Here is a 19,352-nt window from a genome sequence, read left to right on the forward strand (position 1 = left end):
CACAGAATGCCAGGGTGAAATGAGCCCTGAGCAGGGGAACGTGACCAATCTCTCCCTGCACCAGGAGAAAGTTTTGGCTGCTGATGCTGGGGGTCTTCCAGTACGCCTTCCTGAGGGCAGCCGCTGTCTTCCTGGGGCTGGTCCTGTACACTGATGGGAACTACAACCCTGCTGACGTGAGTGCCGCGGTGGGGGACAGGCGGGGGCACGTGTGACAGGGCAGCCCCGCCAGCTGCTGTTCCTCCCCACAGATCTCGGCTGAGAGCGTGGCACTCTGGATCAACACCGTCGTCGGAGCCTCCACCCTCTTTGGGCTGTGGGCGCTGGGTATCCTCTTCCGGCAGGCGCGACTGCATCTGACGGAGCAGAACATCCAGGCCAAGTTCACTTGCTTCCAGGTAAGCCAGCATCTTACTGAGCACCCGGAGCATGAGGAGCTCTTCAAGGCCAGAGCGAGGCGGTAGGACAAGGGGGAGAGCCAGGCCCAGTTGCTGGGAGCAGTGGCTGCTTGTGGGTCCCTGTCACTGGCAGTGTTGTTGGTTGCAGGTTCTCCTCGTGCTGACGGCACTGCAGCCCGCCATCTTCAGCATCCTGGCCAACAACGGCAACATCGCCTGCTCGCCGCCCTTCTCCTCCAAGGCCAGGTCACAGCGTGAGTTGGGAGCTTGGGGAGAGGGCTGCTGGCTCCCGGCTCAGCACCTCCAGCACACAGCGAGGAGCGGACGTGGTTGGTGAAAGCGCCTTCAAGTAATCTCTCTCTGCTTCCTGCTTTCAGAGATGAACATACAGCTGTTAATCCCACAGACCTTCATCCTGGCGGTGGTGGCAAGGATGTATTACCGCAAGCAAGATGACAAACCAGGCTACCAACCCGTCAGCATCACAGCCACCAGCAGCAACACCAAGGCGTGAGCAGAGCAGGGTGCAAGGGCAGAACAAGCCCAGGGTGCTGCCAGCCCAGCCCAGCCCTTGGAACCTGCTGGGAACAAAGGCAGCAGAAGGAGAACGGACGTTTTGGGATCTGTAAGCAGCCCTCCAGCCTGGGGTGCTCCTGGCTGGCACTGAATAAAGATAACTTTGTACATGTGTTGTGTTGGTGGCCAGGATTGGGTCCCCTCCTGTCCTTGCTGGGCAGGAGACATGATTTCATGTCGTGGGGTGGAAGATCCCCCAAACCTCCTCTCCCTCAAAGCATGGCTAACATGGCAGATGAGGAGAACACACCTGTGCTAGAACAATAGAAGGGATGTGGCACACAGTGAGTAAAATGATTTCACCTTTATTTGGCTAATCATAAATGCCAAAAAACCAACTCCAGCACAAGTTAAGACACAGAGTTGTGCACATAAGGCCATACAGAGAAACCAGCACAGTGGAGACTAACTGGCAAGAGCCAGCCTGAGGCTGCTGAGTCTGGAGGGGACAGCATAACCAATTGATGCAGCATGATCAGAGACTGGCAGATCTAAGATTGTGGGTGCTAAGAGCAGAGCTTGTGACGGGGCACCCCCAAAGCTTCCCGTGACCCACACATCTGTGCTCTCCCAGGGCCCCTCTCCTCACCTTCCATCACACAAGCTCTGCCTAGCACAACACACTGGGGAAGGGAGGAGTGGGAGAGCCGGAGCTCCCCATTTGGGCTTATTCATTTCAGGGAAAAGTTCTGTGCAAGGGGCAGGGGGAAGTGACTCAAACTTTCTGTGGGTGGTTGAGCTCAAAGTGAAACTGCCAGCTAAGACTTTGGTGATAAGTTCTCAGATTGTCGAGCTTGACACACTCCTAGCAACAGACGACCACCACCAACACAGCCTCGTAGGCACCAACACAAGGGCTAGGGCCCTGAAAGCTCATGGGTTTTGGCACACACAGAACACAGGCAAGGAGCAAAGTGTGGGACTGGGTCACCTTGTTGGACAGCTCCTTACCCACCGCAGGCAGGAAACCCAACTCTTACAACGGGGAGCCCTTGGGAACACAGCTTTCCCACGGGCAAAAGGGGAAGATGCGGGGTCTGTTCTCACTGTTGCCAGCCTATTTGCTGCTCCAGCACCCGCCTCAGGTTACGAGAGCTGGATCCTAGTGCAGTCCCTCTCAGACAGGACCATCTCACAGAAGGCGATGCAGCTAGATTGAGCAGTATTAAATTCCACATAGGACTGGACGTTCTCCCATGCGTGCTAGAGAAGGTTTATTTTGTCACTCTGTCTCTTAACTCATGCTCAGCTTTCTTCCAGATGCTTCTCTTTTGAAGAGTGTGGGACGGGTGAGGGGTACGCAGGGCAGCCCTGAAGCAGCAGCACCACATCTATCTGTGAGAGACAAGATGCTCCTGCAGAACTCAGCTCATGTCTTTTGTCTAAAGACCAAGCTCTGCCATACTTGTGATAAGACAGCACTGGGAGCGGGGCCAGCAATCCAGGAGGAAACAAACAAACCAAACTAAAAAGCCAATAAATAAATAAAAGAACACTAGTGTGGGATTCGAGTGTCCATTTTAATTTAAGTGCAAGGAGGAAGCAGGGATTACTGGTTACAAGATACAGCTCTGTTATTCCAAGCTACATGTAAAATCATGTTTGGATTCTTACCAGGCACCCCAGGTTGTGCAGACACCAAGGAATACGTAGAGTCTCTACGAGACAAGCCACCATCCAAAACACCATTGCTATCCCAGCATAACTTGTGTTTGGAACAGTAGTGAGGCTCTGACACAGCCTGGCCCAGCTGGGGAAAGCAACATAACACCCAGAGTGAGGGAAGGGCGAAGAAGGGGAGGTGGGAAAGGTAGGGAAGAAAGAACATGGGTGATATAAATGAAGTGCTTTATCACTCATAAACCAGGTGAGTAAAAACCGGCTTGTACCGAGTGACTGTTACTTGCTCTGTGCAGCTTATAATCAACAGCAGCCAGCCATGCTCCCAGAGCTGTACACATCCCTGCTGGAGGACTGAGTGGCAGATCAGGAATCCCCTGAACGTTCTCTCCCACAGGTTCTAGCCTCAACAGAAGCACAGAGCAAAGAGATTTCTTTTCCATGAGTCTCTGTCAAGCCCTCTGGGCAGTGACAGGAGATCAGCAAGGTAAAAGCTGACAAGCAGCAGCCTGCTCCTTCCCAGAGCATCCCTGGCAGCGCTGCTCGGCCCAGAGCTTGTGACAGCACTTGGATTCATCTCCTTGCAACCGCTACTCCCTAAACCCCACGTCCCGCTTGGAAGAGCTCCCAGCACTGCAGGAGCACATGGGCTACTCAGCCCAGCAGCTCCACCCAGAGACTTTGGATGCCACAGGCAAACCTGAACAGATAAGCAAGCGGGAGGCAGTGGCCCACTCCCTGGCAGCACTGGCTGGAGCAGCTCAGTGCATGGGGACGCAGAGCTGGTGGCCATGCAGCTCAATGCTCACTACACACACAGCGGCAGGCAGGACTAGGACCACGATTTCAAATGAGCAGATTACACGTTTAAAACCTGGAAAAGCTGCTGCGCTCTCTGATGCTCTCTGGGCTGCCTCAAGGAGTGGAGTTAATGGGCACAGATTTGTGCAAGGCAGGTAACTGTCACGTGGCCCTGTGGCCCTCCACTGGGGTAAAACGTGCCCTTCATCTGTCCAGCTGCACACACCCGCACAGACAGCAAGTTGGCTGTACGAGGTCACGCTGTGTCCTTACAGCAGCAACTTCACGGCACCAGTGTAAAGGACTGCTCCAGCCCTTAGAGCGCAGCGACTGAAACACAAACACGCACAGAGCACAGTGTTGAAGGGCTGTTTGGACAGACAGAAAAACTCACTACACGGCAGAGACTGGGACAAGGAGCTTCCCAGAGGAGTACACACATTCGTTTCCTACCTGGGCTGTCTCACACCGTAGGAAACGCACAGACAGTATGCGCCCTGAAGCAAAGATTCATTCTCTTCTCTCCAACAGCAACTGAGGGCTCAATTTTAAGTCAAGATTTAGCAGTCCTGTTAAGATTGGTTGGAAAGGCCCTTCCCCTGCAGCCCTCTGAGCAGGTTTGGAGCTGCAAATGCTGCACTCTTACAGGGTGTGCAATTGTGGAGCTGCAACTTCTTCCAGGGTGTAACTCATGCACTCTAAGCCAGTTGCCCCCTCCTCAGCACACTCTCACTGCTCAGCTAAGAGGCGTGAGAGCACTGCAGAGCCTGCCAGATGGGCGCCTATCTGCTCCACTGCAGCAGAGAGGTCTCTATTTCCTAGCAGCCTCTATGCACAGCTGCTTCCTGTGTGCTGGTTGAGGAATTGAGGGGTCTTTCATTTGGCAGTGGCATGGATACTGCCTGGGGATGGGAGGTATAAGACTGAAGAGCTGAAGGAAAGAACGGACAGACCGGTCTTATCGCTCTCCATCTCACCTGGAGAGTTTAAGAAGGGAAAAGAAACCAAAATAAAGAGCCACATTTTAGTGCTATTCTTTGTGTTTTAAAAGACTAGTTTCTTAAAATATAAAAACCATCTTCCCCCTGGAAAACACTAGAACGTAAACAATAAAAAGGGAATTTAGGGAGAAAGGGAGAGGAGGTTTGAATGTGCTTCCAGGCAGCAGCCCTTGCTAAGAGCAGTGGGTGCCTCCAAGGCCCTACGCTCACCGTCAGCCCTGTTCCTATGGCTCTCTTGATCATTTACAGTTCCCCAGTGGGTCCGGACTTAGGATTCGGTGATTAGCAGTTCGCAGCAAATCCTGGCTGGCAGCTTAATCCTCTTCATCTTCACTGATGTCATAGGTGACTGCAGACTCGTTCCTGGAGCGGTTGGCTGGCGAGGAAGGAGGAGTCTTGGTTGAAAAGGGCCAGCGGAAAGAGGGAGATGGGGAGCGGTCATGCGTGGGGCTACTGCTGGGACTCTGCTTCGGGCTGATGGCCTGCAGCATCCGGCCCTTGCCCTCCTTCAGCATGTGTTTCTGGTGATGGAAACGGGAAGGCAGTTAGCATGGCTCAAACAGAGATGGAAAAGGACAGTACTCACAGCTTGTGCAGCGTTTTGTGTCTCTTCAATGCTTCATGCAATGTAAGAACAGAAGACACCCAAGCATAATTCTAGCCTTTGGACATTGCATTCAGTTTCACCACTTCCAAGCATCTCCAGCATGAAGTGCGTGTGACATTCAGCCAGCACCACAGAAGAGCCTGGCAAAAACCCATTGCTTCAGACCCATTCCATCCCAGTGATGAAGTGACTGCCAAACTCTTGGATGCTCCTCAGCTTGCAGGACGCAAACCAGGGTTCACAAACCAGCTTTTGGGAAACAGGGACCTTTCATGCTACAGCCATAACTGGCTTTATTCAGCTGGCAGTGGTGGGGGATCTCAGCACATGCACTGCCCAAGCCTGGGACAGCTTGTCTGGAGAGCGGCAACACAGCCAGCACTGCAACAAACCAGAGGCTTTGTTCTGCAGAGGGTGGGCTCCAGGGGCCCCGTACTGACTGCTAAACTCTCCCAAAGCCCCTTCCTCCTTTTCCCAGAGCAGCTCCTTACCAACGCGCCTTCTGGGCCAAACATCTCCAGGAAATTGCCGATGAATTCTCGAGACTTCTCTTCCCACTTCTGAATGAGATCAATACTCTTCTCCTCCACTTTCTGGACAAATTCCTTTGACTTCTCCTCTACGTCCTTCACCCTTTTTTTCACCTTATCCACACGCTCCTGCAGGTGATATTTCTTCTCCTGTTGAGTAAGCGGTGGGTCAGAATACAGCTCACCAGATCTGAGTGGCGAGCGCCTCTGTTCTGCTATTACACTCAACTGTTGCTTAAGACTCAGCATCCCCATCAGTTTTTGACACTTCTCCTTCACTTCAATGACGCTTCTTTCCTAGATTAAATGGCAGGCATGCGGTGGGGCTGTGAGATGCTTTGTGGCACTCACTGGCACACTCTACAAAGCACAACTAAACCCAGAGATAAGGGCTATTTAAGCACAGTGCATGGAAGAGGTAAATATTTATAAAATATACTGATTAGATTTGAGTGACCTGCTGGAGGTCTTTTTGTGTATCATGACATCCCAATACTTTTTACCGTGTGTTCTTAAACAGAGGCAGAGTTACATGCCAAATTGAGGCCAAGCAGCCATTACCTTTCCTGTTTTATTTTGACTTGATTGTACTTAAAAAAGCATAGTGTCAGAGTGATAAGAAGAATGTTTACTACTTTACTTCCAACATCAGAAAAGCCTCCTGTGGTGCATTCTGCCTCTGTGCTACGAGCCACTCAGTACAGGAACAGAGCGTGTCCTTCCTCCCTACCCAAGCACTGTTACTCCTGCAGCTCCAGGGACACCCACAGCTTTGCTGAACAAGAAGTTGCAGAGAGACACGCTTCAACTCACGTTTATGAAGCTGACGTTGAGCTCTTTCGCTGTGTAGCCCCGTTGCAGGTTCCGCCTGGCATAAACATCGTAGTCCCGCACGATCCGGGTGATGATATCCGATGTTGAGATCCCCTCAGTCCTCTGTGTTGGTGCAAACATGCCTAAAGGTGGAGAACAGGACTCATGACAACTGCAGCAAGACACATGCTGCCATCTCTATTAGCAAACCACCTCCCCTGCCATGAGCACACTTTTACCTGTCCTCACACCACGTCTTTGCCCTTGAATGTACAATATCACACTCCTCCTATTCTGGGACTATGAGAAGGAACTAGGAATGACTCAAGCATGTCAAAAACATTTCTTACTGAAATACAAATAACTCTTAATTAAAAAGCTCCAGCTCTTTACTTCATCAGGTTTCAAAACTACTGAATGCAATCAACTGCTTTTGGAATAGTTAAGGATAGAATAAGGAGTACTGCAAGTTCGTGAGTGGAAACTTAAGCTCTGATGGCTGGGCTTTGATAGCTTAAAATCAGCTGCACCCCCGTTGAGTTTTACAGCAATCAGCTGGAGGATCTGCTCTGTGAACTTGTAAGGTTCTCCATTTGTGAGAATCTGTAAGCCAAGTCATAACTTTTTTTTCCAAAAAGAGATTGTTAGTCACAGTAACAAGACTGTACGTAAGAATCTGGGATGTGGAACAGTCTTGGTCTCATGAGCTAATGTCCAAAACCAGACTTCTTTCTGCCCTCAGAGCCTCCTAGACAGACCTTACTCCACAGCCACTTCCCCAGTGTAACCTTGCCACACAGGAGAAACTCCAGCAGAGCTTCAACAGGAATCCCTGAGAATCTGACCCAGACTCACCTGCTTCTTTTATATGCTTATAAACATCATCACTGCCAGCAGAAGAATAGGGGATGTCATCGTGTGCAACAAAGTCGATCTGAAAATAAAGAAAGTCATGTAAGAGTCAGCATTTTACCTTGTGCTTGCAGGTCTGCTGCTTTGTGTCACAGGATGGTAACTTTTTGCTCAATACCTCCACTCAGGGGTGTGACAGAGAACAGCAAGACACTTTCCTCTTGAAAAACCAGCGCAGAGCAGTCCCATATTCTCACTAGTGATTGCCTACCAAAACCTATTAGCACACAAAGAGGAAGGGCTGGGACTAAGGACACAGCTGCTTTAAGCTCCGTAAATAGCTTTTTAACATCCACAAGGGAAAACTGAGCATACTTCCCAGACTCTTCCTCACTTCCCAAAGCAGTTCAACAGATGTCAGATTCCTTTCACTTTACCTTACCTGCTGATAAGACTCACAATACAGCTTTCCTGGTCACCTGCTGCGGGGAAACTGATATAGATCTAACGTGGTCCCGTTGAGAGCACGTGGACCAGGCAGCCTCCAGAAATCATTCCCACCCCACGTTACGCTCTCCCTGTTGCCTGTTTCACATAGTTCCGTGACCAGCATCAACTTCTCCTGGAACGTGGAACCCTTTTGCCCTCTCAGACTCCTTTGCAGTGTCACTATCTGCCAGCTCAGCACATGCTTCCATGCAAGAAGCCCCAGATAGCTCCCATAACCCAACTCAGTCTATATTTAAGGATCTTCAACAGAAACGGGTTGCTCAGAGGTCACCTCTGTGGATGAATTCTTGCTGTAAATAGCAGCTAATCAAAACTCAAAGCAGGTTAGATCCCATATATTACCCTATGCTCTGCGAGAAATTCAGGGGTGAGCGTCCATGGTGCATTTCTCACCACTTCATCAACATAGCGACAGTGCTGCACAGCATCATACCGCTCATTTTCATTCATCACCGTGAAGCCCTTGAAGTTATGGGTTAGCTCATCACTGCAGACTGAAGAAAGAGGCAAAGAGAAGAGTGAGGCCGAGGTACTTACCCCAGTACTTCACAGCAAAAGGACCCCGCATACACCTCTGCTAAGCCAGGCAATTCCAGATGTTGTCAGAGAGGCTGGGACTTCAAATCTAACTCTTCTAGCCCCGGAGCACTAGGAACAGGGAGTGGTGACAGAACACTAAACCCTCGGGCAATTCTGGGCAGGCTGAACAAAGGGAACTGGCCATTTCTTTGGGGGATTTCTGCACAAGCTGGGGACCTACACCCCAAACCCTCAAGGTCTACAGGCTCTAACGCTAACTAAGACCACCAGGCAATACAGAAGACAACTCTCCTGTAAGAAACGGCACATGGGGCTCTACCTGACAGAAACCTCCTTATTAACCTATGGATGTCCCAGATCTGGAAACTGGAGCCCACTAAAAAGAAAAAAAAATCCCTAGGCATCTGATTTCATAAACAGCATACCACAGTTTGGCTCCTGGAAAACTAATAAAAGAGAGTTCACAGAAAATTAAGTTCATTTAATTAAGTTCTACGGAAAAGCAAATGAACAACTCTTCATAATCTGCACATAAGGCATTGAAAAGGAAGTAGCTTTATGTGGTTATCAGACTCAAAAGTAAACAAGGCATTAGCAGTCTCAGGGTATTGGATGTATTTATGTTCCAGACAAACAGATGATAAAGAGTGGGTGAAACTGCTCCCAGCTTGGAGCTAATGTTCACTTGGGCTGTGGCCAGTTCCCAGTGCAAGGGGAGCAGTTCATTCTCCTCCCCTCCTTCACCAGTCTCCCAGAGGCAGAGGGCATGATTACAAGCCCTGCTGCACTAACACGTTAATAGCGTTCCCTCAAGTTATTTTCCTGTATGATGTACAACATTTATGTATCCAGCTTGTCTCCTTCTACCTGCGAGATTTTTAAGCTCAGAGCATTTGGAAAGTTTCATTAACTGTAGCAGCCCTCCCCCTCCTTTCCCTTTCCAGACACTACTTGAGCACACATAAAACATTCAGAAGTACAACTGTAAAAAAGCTCTCAGCAGCAAGTGAATCTGTGACAGGGAAACAAATCACATGAAGACATTATTAACAGCCTATCATAAGACTAGAATTTCATTTTGCTTCAGAAAGTTGATGGCAGTTGAGAAAACTAGTTAAAAGTACTCCCAGCTCCTGCAACCTTAACATCGTTATGCAGCCTGACCAGAGGTCACGTCCTGACAGACAACGTGCACAGCATGACGTGTCTGTAGTAGCACACGTCAGGAAGATGGGTAAAAGTACAGGCACAGAGGCACTGCACAGACAGATGGCAGCGACTGCAGCAGCCAGAGTTTCTTCCTTCCTGTCCTATTCTTCAAGGAGACCTGGCTGATATACTTGGCTAGATCTCCTCAGGCAGTCAGGAGTCTGTGACAAACTAGAGGAGCCAAATTAGAATAGGCTGCTGAGGAACCTTTTCCTTTTGGTACAGGATTTCTTTCTGTAGATATATCTGGCTGTCAACATAGTGCAGTAAGACTTCAACAACAGAGAGTGATTTAGGACAGCTGGTTGCAGTGACAGCCAGGAAGGCTGTAAAGACAAAAACCCCATTGTGTCATCTGTACGCACAACAGCGGAGGTTAATCACGGTCCTACAAAGTCAACAGGATCACTCCTTACCTCCCACAATGAGGTATGTGTTTGGGAAGAGGTTCTTCGCTTGCATCAAGGCCCGGGCATGTCCAGAGTGAAACAAGTCAAATATTCCATCGGCATAAACTCTGACAGGGCGATCCACTGTGTCAAAGAAACAGACAGACATTGATGAGGGTGCCTTCCTGGAGAAGCAGCTGCTGCTCATGCCTGTGTGAGCTTCTGAAACTCACAGAGAGTTGCAGAAAACTGGAGGAAAAAAAAACCACACAGCTGAAATATAACCATGTTCTAAGACATACTCAAAACCTACCACATATCCACTGAAACAAGGTGGAGGGAGATCAAGGGGAAAGCAAACCCTGAACATTTGCCCCATACAGAAATCTAAATGTAACATTAACTTTTTGCACAGCAAGGAGCTACCAAAGGGCCAAAATGTTTTTCAGGTGCCTGATTTCCCTTGCCAGCCAGGATGGCATCTGAAGACCTTCTCAGCATCCTTCTCTCTGCAGCCCACTACCACAGCTACAATGTCTGGTGAAGGGACCAGATTGTTCCAAATCCCCACCAGCATCATCAGCTCCCCACTATCCCACAAAGTGCATGGTTGTATCTGAAAACACTTTTGGACTACTCAAAGAAGAGCAGATACAACCCTGCTTACCGGCTGGCACTATCAACTTAATACAGATGTTAATAAGGAAGAAAAAAGGCCATCAGGCCATCTCTCCCAGAGTAAATTGTAGCTCCTCCCTGAGGTCAGCACAAAGGTAAGTCGAGATAGACCAGTACTGCCACGTAACAGCAGGAGACTCCCAACTTCTGGTGCCCTGGAACCATACATGGCTCCAGCTCTTGTTGCTGCTAACAGAAAGGTATCTGACATTCTTGGTATCTGACACTTGGGAATGGCCTGCTGCCCTCTGGCTCAAATCAGACAGACTCAGATTGGTGTGAACAGAGTCAAGTCAAAGCCACAGCGAAGAAGGGGCAGAGAGAAGACCCACAGAAGAGCCGAAACCTCATGGGTCTGGGAAGGGCCCTGTCTGTGCCTAGTGACAGAGCACAGGAGGCAGCAAGACAAAGACTTGACGCAAATGGAGGAATAATAAGTTCAAGCCAAGCAGAGGAGTCAGTTTGAGGACAGCCTCTTGCAGTCATTTGTCAGCAAATTTGGCGCTGTCTGAAGGTGCCGGGCGGCTCTGGAGGGCCAAGGATTTGGAGACCTAAAACTGCAAGAGCTTTCTGTATGTCAGAAGAGGGCTGACCCTGGCCTGGCTTTGTTAAAGTGCAATTATATTCTGGAAATTGGCTGGGACATCTGTTCCTTTTCTTCTCTGTCTGCAGTAGCTGCAGCCTCTGAGAACAGGCAGAAACAGCAACAAGGAGGCATGCAGTGTATTTTAGCCTCAGCAGGCAGGATAGCCATCAAATCAGACACCTTTGTACAGGCTCTTGAGACTTTCAGCTGGGAAACTAATAGAGTGTGCAATGCACCGCATTTACAAAAACTCCTGCAGGAAATCAGTGTCAGACCTCAGCCTGAGCTGGCTTTTCTTTCAGCATCAGTAGCAATCTGATAATTAGAAGTGCAGCATTTTTATTATCTCAGGGTCTCCATAATAGAGAGGCAAAGTAAGAGAGCACTGTCTGCACACACTGTTTGGCAAGAGAGGGCAAACATTCCCTGGGAAGAGACAGTCCTGTCTCTGCTTCCCCTTTGGGCTTGCAAAGAGAACAGTTCCTCCCGGTTTGTTTTAGAGAATAAAAAGACATGGTCCTGCTGTGGGGCTGGCCTGTTTTGTTTAATGACACTGCAGACTAGAATGGGATGCTCTGGACAAAGGTGTATGTTGATTTTACGTGTCCAGTTCAAAAGAGATGACTTTTCAAGTGCCTAACTTTAAGTTGCCTCAGTCTAAGTAGGATCAAAAACTATTCAGGTCTGACAGCAAGCTTTAGCTGTCAGTGGCACAGGAAGAGCCAAAATAACAACATTTATTTATTTCAAATAGACTTATTGGTGGAGGTATAGCTCCTCACAGTTCAGGCTCCCATTTCAGTTGGACTGGCAGGCCCAGCTACACACAGGAACAGCTATTAATCACCAAAGCATTAACAAAGCATTTGGCTGCAATCATATCCCCCCATCCCACATTCAACATTTATACATTCCCCTTAAAGCCTGGTTCTTACTCACAAGGGGTCCCTCTCATCGCTTCTTCATACGTCACTCTGATGTATGGTTTGCTGTAATCGATTTCTACTTCATCTGAAAACGGAGCTGGCTCCCTCAGTCCCTAGACAGAGAATGTCAGAAGTGAGAATGCAATGGTGAATGCACAGCAAGGCAGCGGCAATGCAATTGCAGTGCCCTCGTCACTGAGAGACTCACTGTGTCTCTGCACGACTTGAGCACATGCACTGAAAGACTAATTAGTGTTAAACCTTCAAACAGCCCTGCAAGGTGATGAGCCTCAATTTGGGGGCAGGGGAAAAGAGAACTTCAACAAACCTCACCCTCACAGCTCTGCTCATCCAGGCAAGACCATCACTTTGCTGTGCTTGTGTGTTTGAGAGCTTGTGCTGTGATGCACAAATGGTAACAGCTCCTCAATTTGAGTATATGAAAGAGCAGAAGAGCAATATCAACAGCAGAACAAATCCCTATGGAACCTGCGTACCATTGCTCATTTCTGAGCCGTACATAACAAGAGACTGACCTCGATCTGTGGCAGAATATATCTTAATGCTAAAGGAAAACCTCTCTAATCCACTAGCTTGACTTCAGCTGAAGTCCAGGTACCATTTCTGGTTTCTGAATGGGCACAAAACATCTGATTTTCCCATAATGGAACAAACAACTCAACTTCCTTCTAGCAGGAAGGTGTGAGGCAGCAATAGGTTTCTCCTTCCTGAACCAGAAGACTAGGAAACAAGCTTGCAGGCCAGTACAACAATACTTCAAGCTGCAAAAAGCTAATCAGCAATTTCCTCTCTGGATCCCTACCCACTGCAACATCCTGCCACAGTGCCCAGCACCACTGCAACCAGAGAGACCGCTGCTGGTATTCTTAATGTCATTCCTTGTTACAGTGCTCCAAGTGAAGTGCACAGGAAAGCAACTGCTGACCACTACATTCAAGCAAACTGATGATGCTGAAATCTCCATTAACATCAGCATTTACTGAGGTCCCCACATTTCACACACCACCCCCTCTGATGGGTCCTTACTGCTAGGTAAGGCCTCTCCTTTCCTCACTGCCGTTAAAACTGGGACTTGTGAATAAAACCAGACTCTGCACTTTGGTGGTGAGCAGTGTGATATGAACCCAGGAATAAGAGGATTAAGAAAACGACCACAGTTATCAGAGGATCACACAGAAACACCCTCAGAAGTTCCTGCCAACCTTGCCCTTCCTCCACAGCACCTGCAAGGGTCAGGACACAACTTGATGTGTACACTGCAGCAGTCTAGATATTACTTGTCTTCTGACATTCACATACAGATGCTTTATTTCTAACACAGGACAGACCTCAAACTGAAGTGCGGATGATTCCCATGGAATAAGCCATACACTTCTCTTTCCTCATCAAAAGATGTGGGGTCTTTAAGAGGGACAGGATGCGTTTTGATGAGAGTCACGCAATAGCTCAAGCCTCCATTCCCAACACTTACTATCCATCAAATGTTCTGGGACAGGACTGAAGTGCTCATTGAAAAGCAAAACATTATTATCAAAGAGGAAAGCTATAACACATCACTGTATTTCACCAAGGACTATGACTCCCAGAATGACGAAGCAGGATGGAAGCTGCTTCTCACCGAGATACAGAAAGAACAACCAGAGCACACAACACAAAAGAGAGCTCTGGAAGAGGAGCAGAAAAGAGCTGTACAAAGCTCATCATCACAGTATCACAGCAAGGATGATATCAAGTCAGCTCGTCACGCTGACATTAGCTGGGACAGACTCCCTGTGGAAGAGTCTCTTGTCATACTAGGAAAATAAAGAAGAGTCATCTTCCCAGTTTCAGACAGGCTGCTTCTGCAGGTATTAAACTCTAAGCCCACCCACAGGTCCCCTGCTTGACAAGGACTGCTTTCTGCTAGGCGCAGGAGCTGCTTCTGTGCCTTTTCGGAATATTTCTCCCTCCTGGGTCAGTGAAAAAACCCACCTACACCAAGTGAGTGCTTCTGCTCGTAGCATGTGGATACCTATATGCATGTTTGTTTGGGGACAGATTATGTGACTACAAACAAGCTGGGCGGACCACAAAAGCAGCTTAGCAACGTTTGCTTCAGATCTAATTTAAGCCCATGTTGTATGTCATTAGTACGAGCAAAGGAAGATTTGTAACTGGCTTTGCAAGGATAGTTCCTGTCATTTGCTTCTTTCCTCCCCCTTGTTTTCTGTGTCCACAGAAACCCCATCACATTTGTCTCCCTGTTGTTCTGATCTCAGTGCCCAACCTCCCAAGCACTTACAGCTCCTGGCTGCTTACTTACGAGTGAGCGCCGGGACATTTTTGGAGGGATTCCATCCAGCTCCGTTGCCCCGTTGGGGCCAGATCCATCTTTTCTTCTCTTTCGGGAATTCAGCCTGGAGGAGGTTGGCGGCTCCATCTTGCCAAGCACGTCCAGTACAAGCTGCAACAGAAGCAAAAAAAGGAAAAAAAAAAAAAAAAAAAAAAAGATGTATTTCTCAGCTCTTCCAAAGCAAAATCAGTCAACAGCAGGCAGAGCATACAGAAGGTCAGCGCAAAGACACAGTCACCTAACAAGGGGCTTAGCCAGTTCTATTTGGCATCAGCTGCCAAGACTTGACAAACAGTGCCTGGTGCGAATACCGAATCACTTAATGCAACACGGAGCTGCTCTGCAGAGAGAAGCATGCACCACTCAGCTGCCTGAGAGAAACACAAGAGTTGCAATGCGAGTTGTAAACCATTAGTACAGGCTAATTGTGCTATTTTAGCATCTGAAAGGCAACCTAAGGATTAAGGCATGTCCAGTGCACATTCAGTCCTCCCCCTGCTCTCATTTTGATAGTGGATGCAAACATTAAGCTGAAGGAGAGGGGGGCAGAGGAGGAGAGAAGTGGTGCAACCTTTGGCTATACCTCAAATATGGCTAGCTGTTTGCTTTGTGCTCGTGTAAGACCTAGCTGCAGCTCCCCAGTGAGGCCAGTTCACCTCACCACCACACTTCCTCTGCCTCCTCCTGCAGTGGTGACTCAGCTGTGGCCAAGCAGCTGCCTGTCATGTTAGGGCACACTTACTCCTGGCACTTTGTGTACCAGGCTGCAACCAGCAATAGTTGTGATGAACAGACAGAAAGAACACCTGTTTGGGACAGAAATCGTGACAGCTATCTGCAAGTTAGCTATCCTGGCTTTTGCACTGGGGTCACTGTACACTGCTGCCTTCCCAAAAGGGCCCAGGAGCATTATGAAGAACAGCTGAAGCAAAGCAACGGGTTTGTAAAAACGCATGACAGCAAACATTCCCTTTTCAGCTGCTGCAGGAATTAGACACAGCTGCTCCATTTGCAAAGTTTATTAGTAAAGTGCAGCAACTATTACCTCTCCTGCTCACTTGAAGCGCGCAGCTCCCACTGCAGCAAACAGCACTTTGGATCTGCTTTCCCTGAGAGCAGCATGAGCCCTCCAGCCAGGAATGATGGCTACATGCATGCCTTTACACCCTTATCACAAGGGCTGTGTGGAACTCAAAGCTTCTCCCCACCCATCTGGAACATGCTAGGTGGGGCAATGCAAGGTAGGAGAACCAGCAGAGACCCTCTGAGCACCCTCTGTGCTGGTGCTTCAGATGACCTGAGGCTGTCATCAGTGCTGGCCACTGGGTGAAGCTCTGTCCTCCAGCAGCCAGCAAGCTGGGCCAGGTGAAAGAGAGCTGTTAAGAAACAGATTGAGTGATTGGGCTTACTCAAGTGCAGATGACTCTGTGTTAAGGAATGTTCCAAAGGAATTAAATGCTCTTTAATAGCATGCAAGCACACAGCTTTTCCCACTGAGCATCACCAAGATGATACCTTGTGAACAGCGTTAGGGTCAAACGTAGCTGAACTGGTTTGGGGCTATGTGCTCCAAACTGCTACTAGACCTAACAAAATGCACTAAGACAGGAAAAGAGAATCTTTAGGTGAGTCGGGAGCCAAAAAATACTGGGGAGAAGACAGAAGTACCTGTAGATGGCAGCTGGAAAAGCTGAATCATCTTCCAAAGGGAGCAGAGGAAGGACACGGGGACACTTCACAGCTGCATGAGCCATCCAGTGCTCACCCATAATGTCTGTGAGTTAAGTTTGCTGCATTTCCCCTATTCTAGTAATTAATCTTATTTCCTAACAACAGGTAAACATATGGGAATGAGCAAATGCAACCTCATGCTCAAAATGTTCACAGCCCTAAGTCTTCAGACACTTAAGCAAACATTTAACTCTGGGGCAAGATCTGTGCCATAAGTGCAGCAGCTTCCACCCTGCCTCTGTGAAAACACAGGGTGTGATATAAGTATTCCTTGGGTTTTGCAAGTTGCCATCTTGCAAGCATACTCTGCATCAGATGTTTACTTTACCATCACAGTTCTACCAGAAATTGCCCAGTTCAAATGAACATTCATATGGTTTATGCTGGAAGGGACCTTAAAGCCCACCCAGCCCCACCCCTGCCACGGGATGGCTGCCCCCCATCAGCTCAGGCTGCCCAGGGCCCATCCAACCTGGCCTTGAGCACCTGCAGGGCTGGGGCACCTGCAGCTCTCCAGGCAGCAATGCCAGCGCCTCACCACTCTCTCCTCCACCTCCATTCACTTTTCCACTTCTCACGGTGTACGTAGTCAAAAATCTTAAATGTGACTGCCTGACACACCACGGCTGAAGCCTCGTGGATGGTGGACAAGCGCTCTCTGTGCCAATGTTACAGCCGAGACCTTGTGACGGAGCCTCTGCAGTGTCCAGAGCTTGGCTGGGCACCTCCTGCGTGACGCAGCTTTGTTAATTACTCAAACTAATGCAGAAATTAAAAAGTAATTTTACCACTCTTCAGAGCTTTAAAACATCTACCCTGTGGCTAGTCCGTTTCCAGGAACTCCTCCCGGCACCAAAGCCGCCTTATTAAAAGCTGGGAACAAATTGTTTTGGAAAAGAAAAAAAAAACCAACATACCTTAACATGATAAAGTGGCTAATCTTAGGTCTTTTTTTTTTTGGATCCAAATGACTAAAACAGTTCATAAACAATGACTTTCTAACAATGAGATCCAGCATCTGTAGCCGAGCTGAACACATATCTTTGCTTCCCCAAATATGTACAACACGGACTGTTCTAAAATTAATTACATTTGCAGCAGATGGGGAAGCGAGGAAGAGAAGGCAGCGCTGAAGGCTCCTTTTGAAAAACTGCAAGATAAAGAACTGGCATAGCCAAAGGGAAAAGCCCTGCTGTAAAACATTAACATTGTTCTATGGGTCTGATGGATCACGCTCCTGCACGACTGAGCTCTGCTCAATGGGAGAAACTGCAGTCCAGGAGCAAAGTTAAGAAGCGCCCTGTTAGGGCAGACCCACAGGGCAAATCACAGCCTCCACACCACTTGATAACACATTTGGGGCCACACGACAAGGCAAAATAAAACCTGCTCCTTAAACCTGAAACCTGTACAAAATGAGAGGTGACCGCAACAGCTCAGCAAACACCCCAGCCATCAGCTGCTGCCTTTGCCAACAGAAGTCCAAGCCGGCACAAGGCTGGCACTGGGATCACAAGTTTCCCCCGTGCTGCCACGCTCCCCAGCTGCACTGCCCGCCTTTGTGCTGCCCTATCGTCCCTCTGAACTCAGAGTCAGATGCAGCTGTCATGTGCTGCTCTGCCTACAAGATCGCTCCGCTCTGCAGAAGCGAGCTATTTCTCTTCTGCTGACTCATCTGCAGACGAGTACTACCAAACTTTGCACTCTGCCAGCTGACACACGGAAGGCACAAAGTGAGAGCCTCAGGGAAAAGGAAGAAGCCCTGTCACTTCAGATAATTCCCTGCCAGGCTGCGAAGTGACTGAACTACCCTGTGTCCCTCAGTCACAGGGAGAACAGACTATGCATTCTGTTCCACAAAACAGAGCCACCAGTTTATGATCAATCTCACTGCTATGCATCTCTGCAGAGATCTGTGGTAGGCAGGACACCCCTAGAAACTGATGAAAGCCTGTTTACAAGATGAGGGTTAACCCACACATAATTACTGGGAGAGATCAGGCTCCCTCCCCAGCCTGTGTTTAACAGCCTTGCCCAATCTCCACGCCAGCCCTGCTCGACTCCCCACATTGAGGGCACGAAACCAGAGGAGCGTGTCACTGCTCCCAGCTCAGCTGCTCTGCCTGCAGGCAGAACCCCTCAAGCCCTTATAAAGCTTACTCGGGGTCTGGCACTTAAGACGCAGGCTGCTCCAGCCACTCCGGTTAAGCCAGCACAGCTATCTTGCAATACGTTAATAACCACATGAACGCGTGAGAGCGATTCCAGCTCGGCCACAACCTGCTACAACGGCACCCACACTTGGAGCCCTGCTACGCGGGATATCGCATCTCCGACCCACGCAGGGCCCCGCGACCTGCAATCACTCGAAGGATGCTGCCAGGACCTCTTGTACAAGCTCGCAGCCCTGTGGGCTGGGTGCCTGGCGCAGGGCAGCGGCTGCTGCGGGTGGCGGGGCAGCAGGGCTCTTGCAGAGAGCACCGGGTGCTCGCTCGGGGCCCGCGAGGCACGGGGACGAACGGTCATTCCGCCCCACTTTTGTTCTTGCACGGCCCGCAGAGACCGCACGTGGGGGGTCACACACCGCCCTAAGCAGGTCCTCAGCCACGAGTGACGCTCCGCGGCTCTACTACAGCCTTTCAGAACGATCGCAGCCGGCGCCGCCCCAGCGCACCGCCCAAGGGACATCCCCCGACCCCGAGCCCTGCCTGGGCTGGCCAAGCACGTCCCCTCACCCCTCGCCCCCCGCTCCCCGGCCGCACGCACCTGTCCCGGCCCGCAGCCGCCGCCGCTCCCGCCGCTGCCCCGCCCCGCTCCCGCCAACGCCAACGGGGCGCCGGGCGGAGCCGTGCGTGGGGACGGAGCGCAGGAAGGGACCGGGCCGGCCCGGGAAACCGATCCCGCGATCTCCGTTCCGGCCTGGAACGCCCGCTCGGCGCCGAGGGGCGGGAGTGCCCTGGGTTTTTCACGCCGCTGGGCGGAACGTGGCCTCTAGAATCGGATTCGCGGGTCCCGGCGCGCCCAGCGGCTGCCGCAGCCCGCAGCTCTGCCCCGCTGCCCTTCTGCGTGCTGCAAATGAACAGAGGAAGTTGCTGAGCAACACCACAAACGCAGAGCTAGCCGGGCAGAGGAGGAAACGCACCTGGCCAGGCCCTGGGCGCAGCTCTTCAGCCGTGTGGGCAGAAGACGTGGCTGCATCGCTCGGCCCTTCTGCAAGGAGCGCACCCACAAC

At 50.0% G+C, this 19,352-nt stretch overlaps 2 protein-coding genes across 7 annotated transcripts in view; one reads left to right on the top strand and one right to left on the bottom strand.

The window, feature by feature from the left end:
• SLC51A (solute carrier family 51 alpha subunit) overlaps positions 1-1,084 on the top strand; it is a 15,862-nt gene extending 14,778 nt beyond the window's left edge. For all 5 annotated transcript variants that reach the window (XM_021393913.1, XM_021393912.1, XM_021393910.1 and 2 more), the window contains exons 6-9: positions 65-176; positions 252-398; positions 547-652; positions 776-1,084. In XM_021393913.1, the coding sequence (XP_021249588.1) occupies positions 65-176; positions 252-398; positions 547-652; positions 776-912 (502 nt within the window). In that variant the 3' untranslated portion in view covers positions 913-1,084. The remainder of the gene's footprint in view (positions 1-64; positions 177-251; positions 399-546; positions 653-775) is intronic.
• PCYT1A (phosphate cytidylyltransferase 1, choline, alpha) lies at positions 2,476-19,174 on the bottom strand. 2 transcript variants are annotated; one of them, XM_021393907.1, is made up of 9 exons: positions 18,887-19,174; positions 14,360-14,500; positions 12,050-12,149; positions 9,874-9,990; positions 8,051-8,202; positions 7,202-7,280; positions 6,347-6,489; positions 5,495-5,683; positions 2,476-4,917 (listed from the first exon to the last, which is right to left on the bottom strand). In XM_021393907.1, the coding sequence occupies exons 2-9, from the start codon at positions 14,474-14,476 to the stop codon at positions 4,711-4,713; spliced, it is 1,104 nt and encodes a 367-aa protein (XP_021249582.1). In that variant the 5' UTR covers positions 14,477-14,500; positions 18,887-19,174; the 3' UTR covers positions 2,476-4,710. The 2 variants fall into 2 exon arrangements, with proteins under 2 accessions (XP_021249582.1, XP_021249583.1); XM_021393908.1 differs by lacking the exons at positions 14,360-14,500; positions 18,887-19,174 and having other exon boundaries at positions 9,874-10,095.

Source organism: Numida meleagris, chromosome 4 (assembly GCF_002078875.1).
Source record: "Numida meleagris isolate 19003 breed g44 Domestic line chromosome 4, NumMel1.0, whole genome shotgun sequence".
NCBI classification, from domain to species: domain Eukaryota; kingdom Metazoa; phylum Chordata; class Aves; order Galliformes; family Numididae; genus Numida; species Numida meleagris.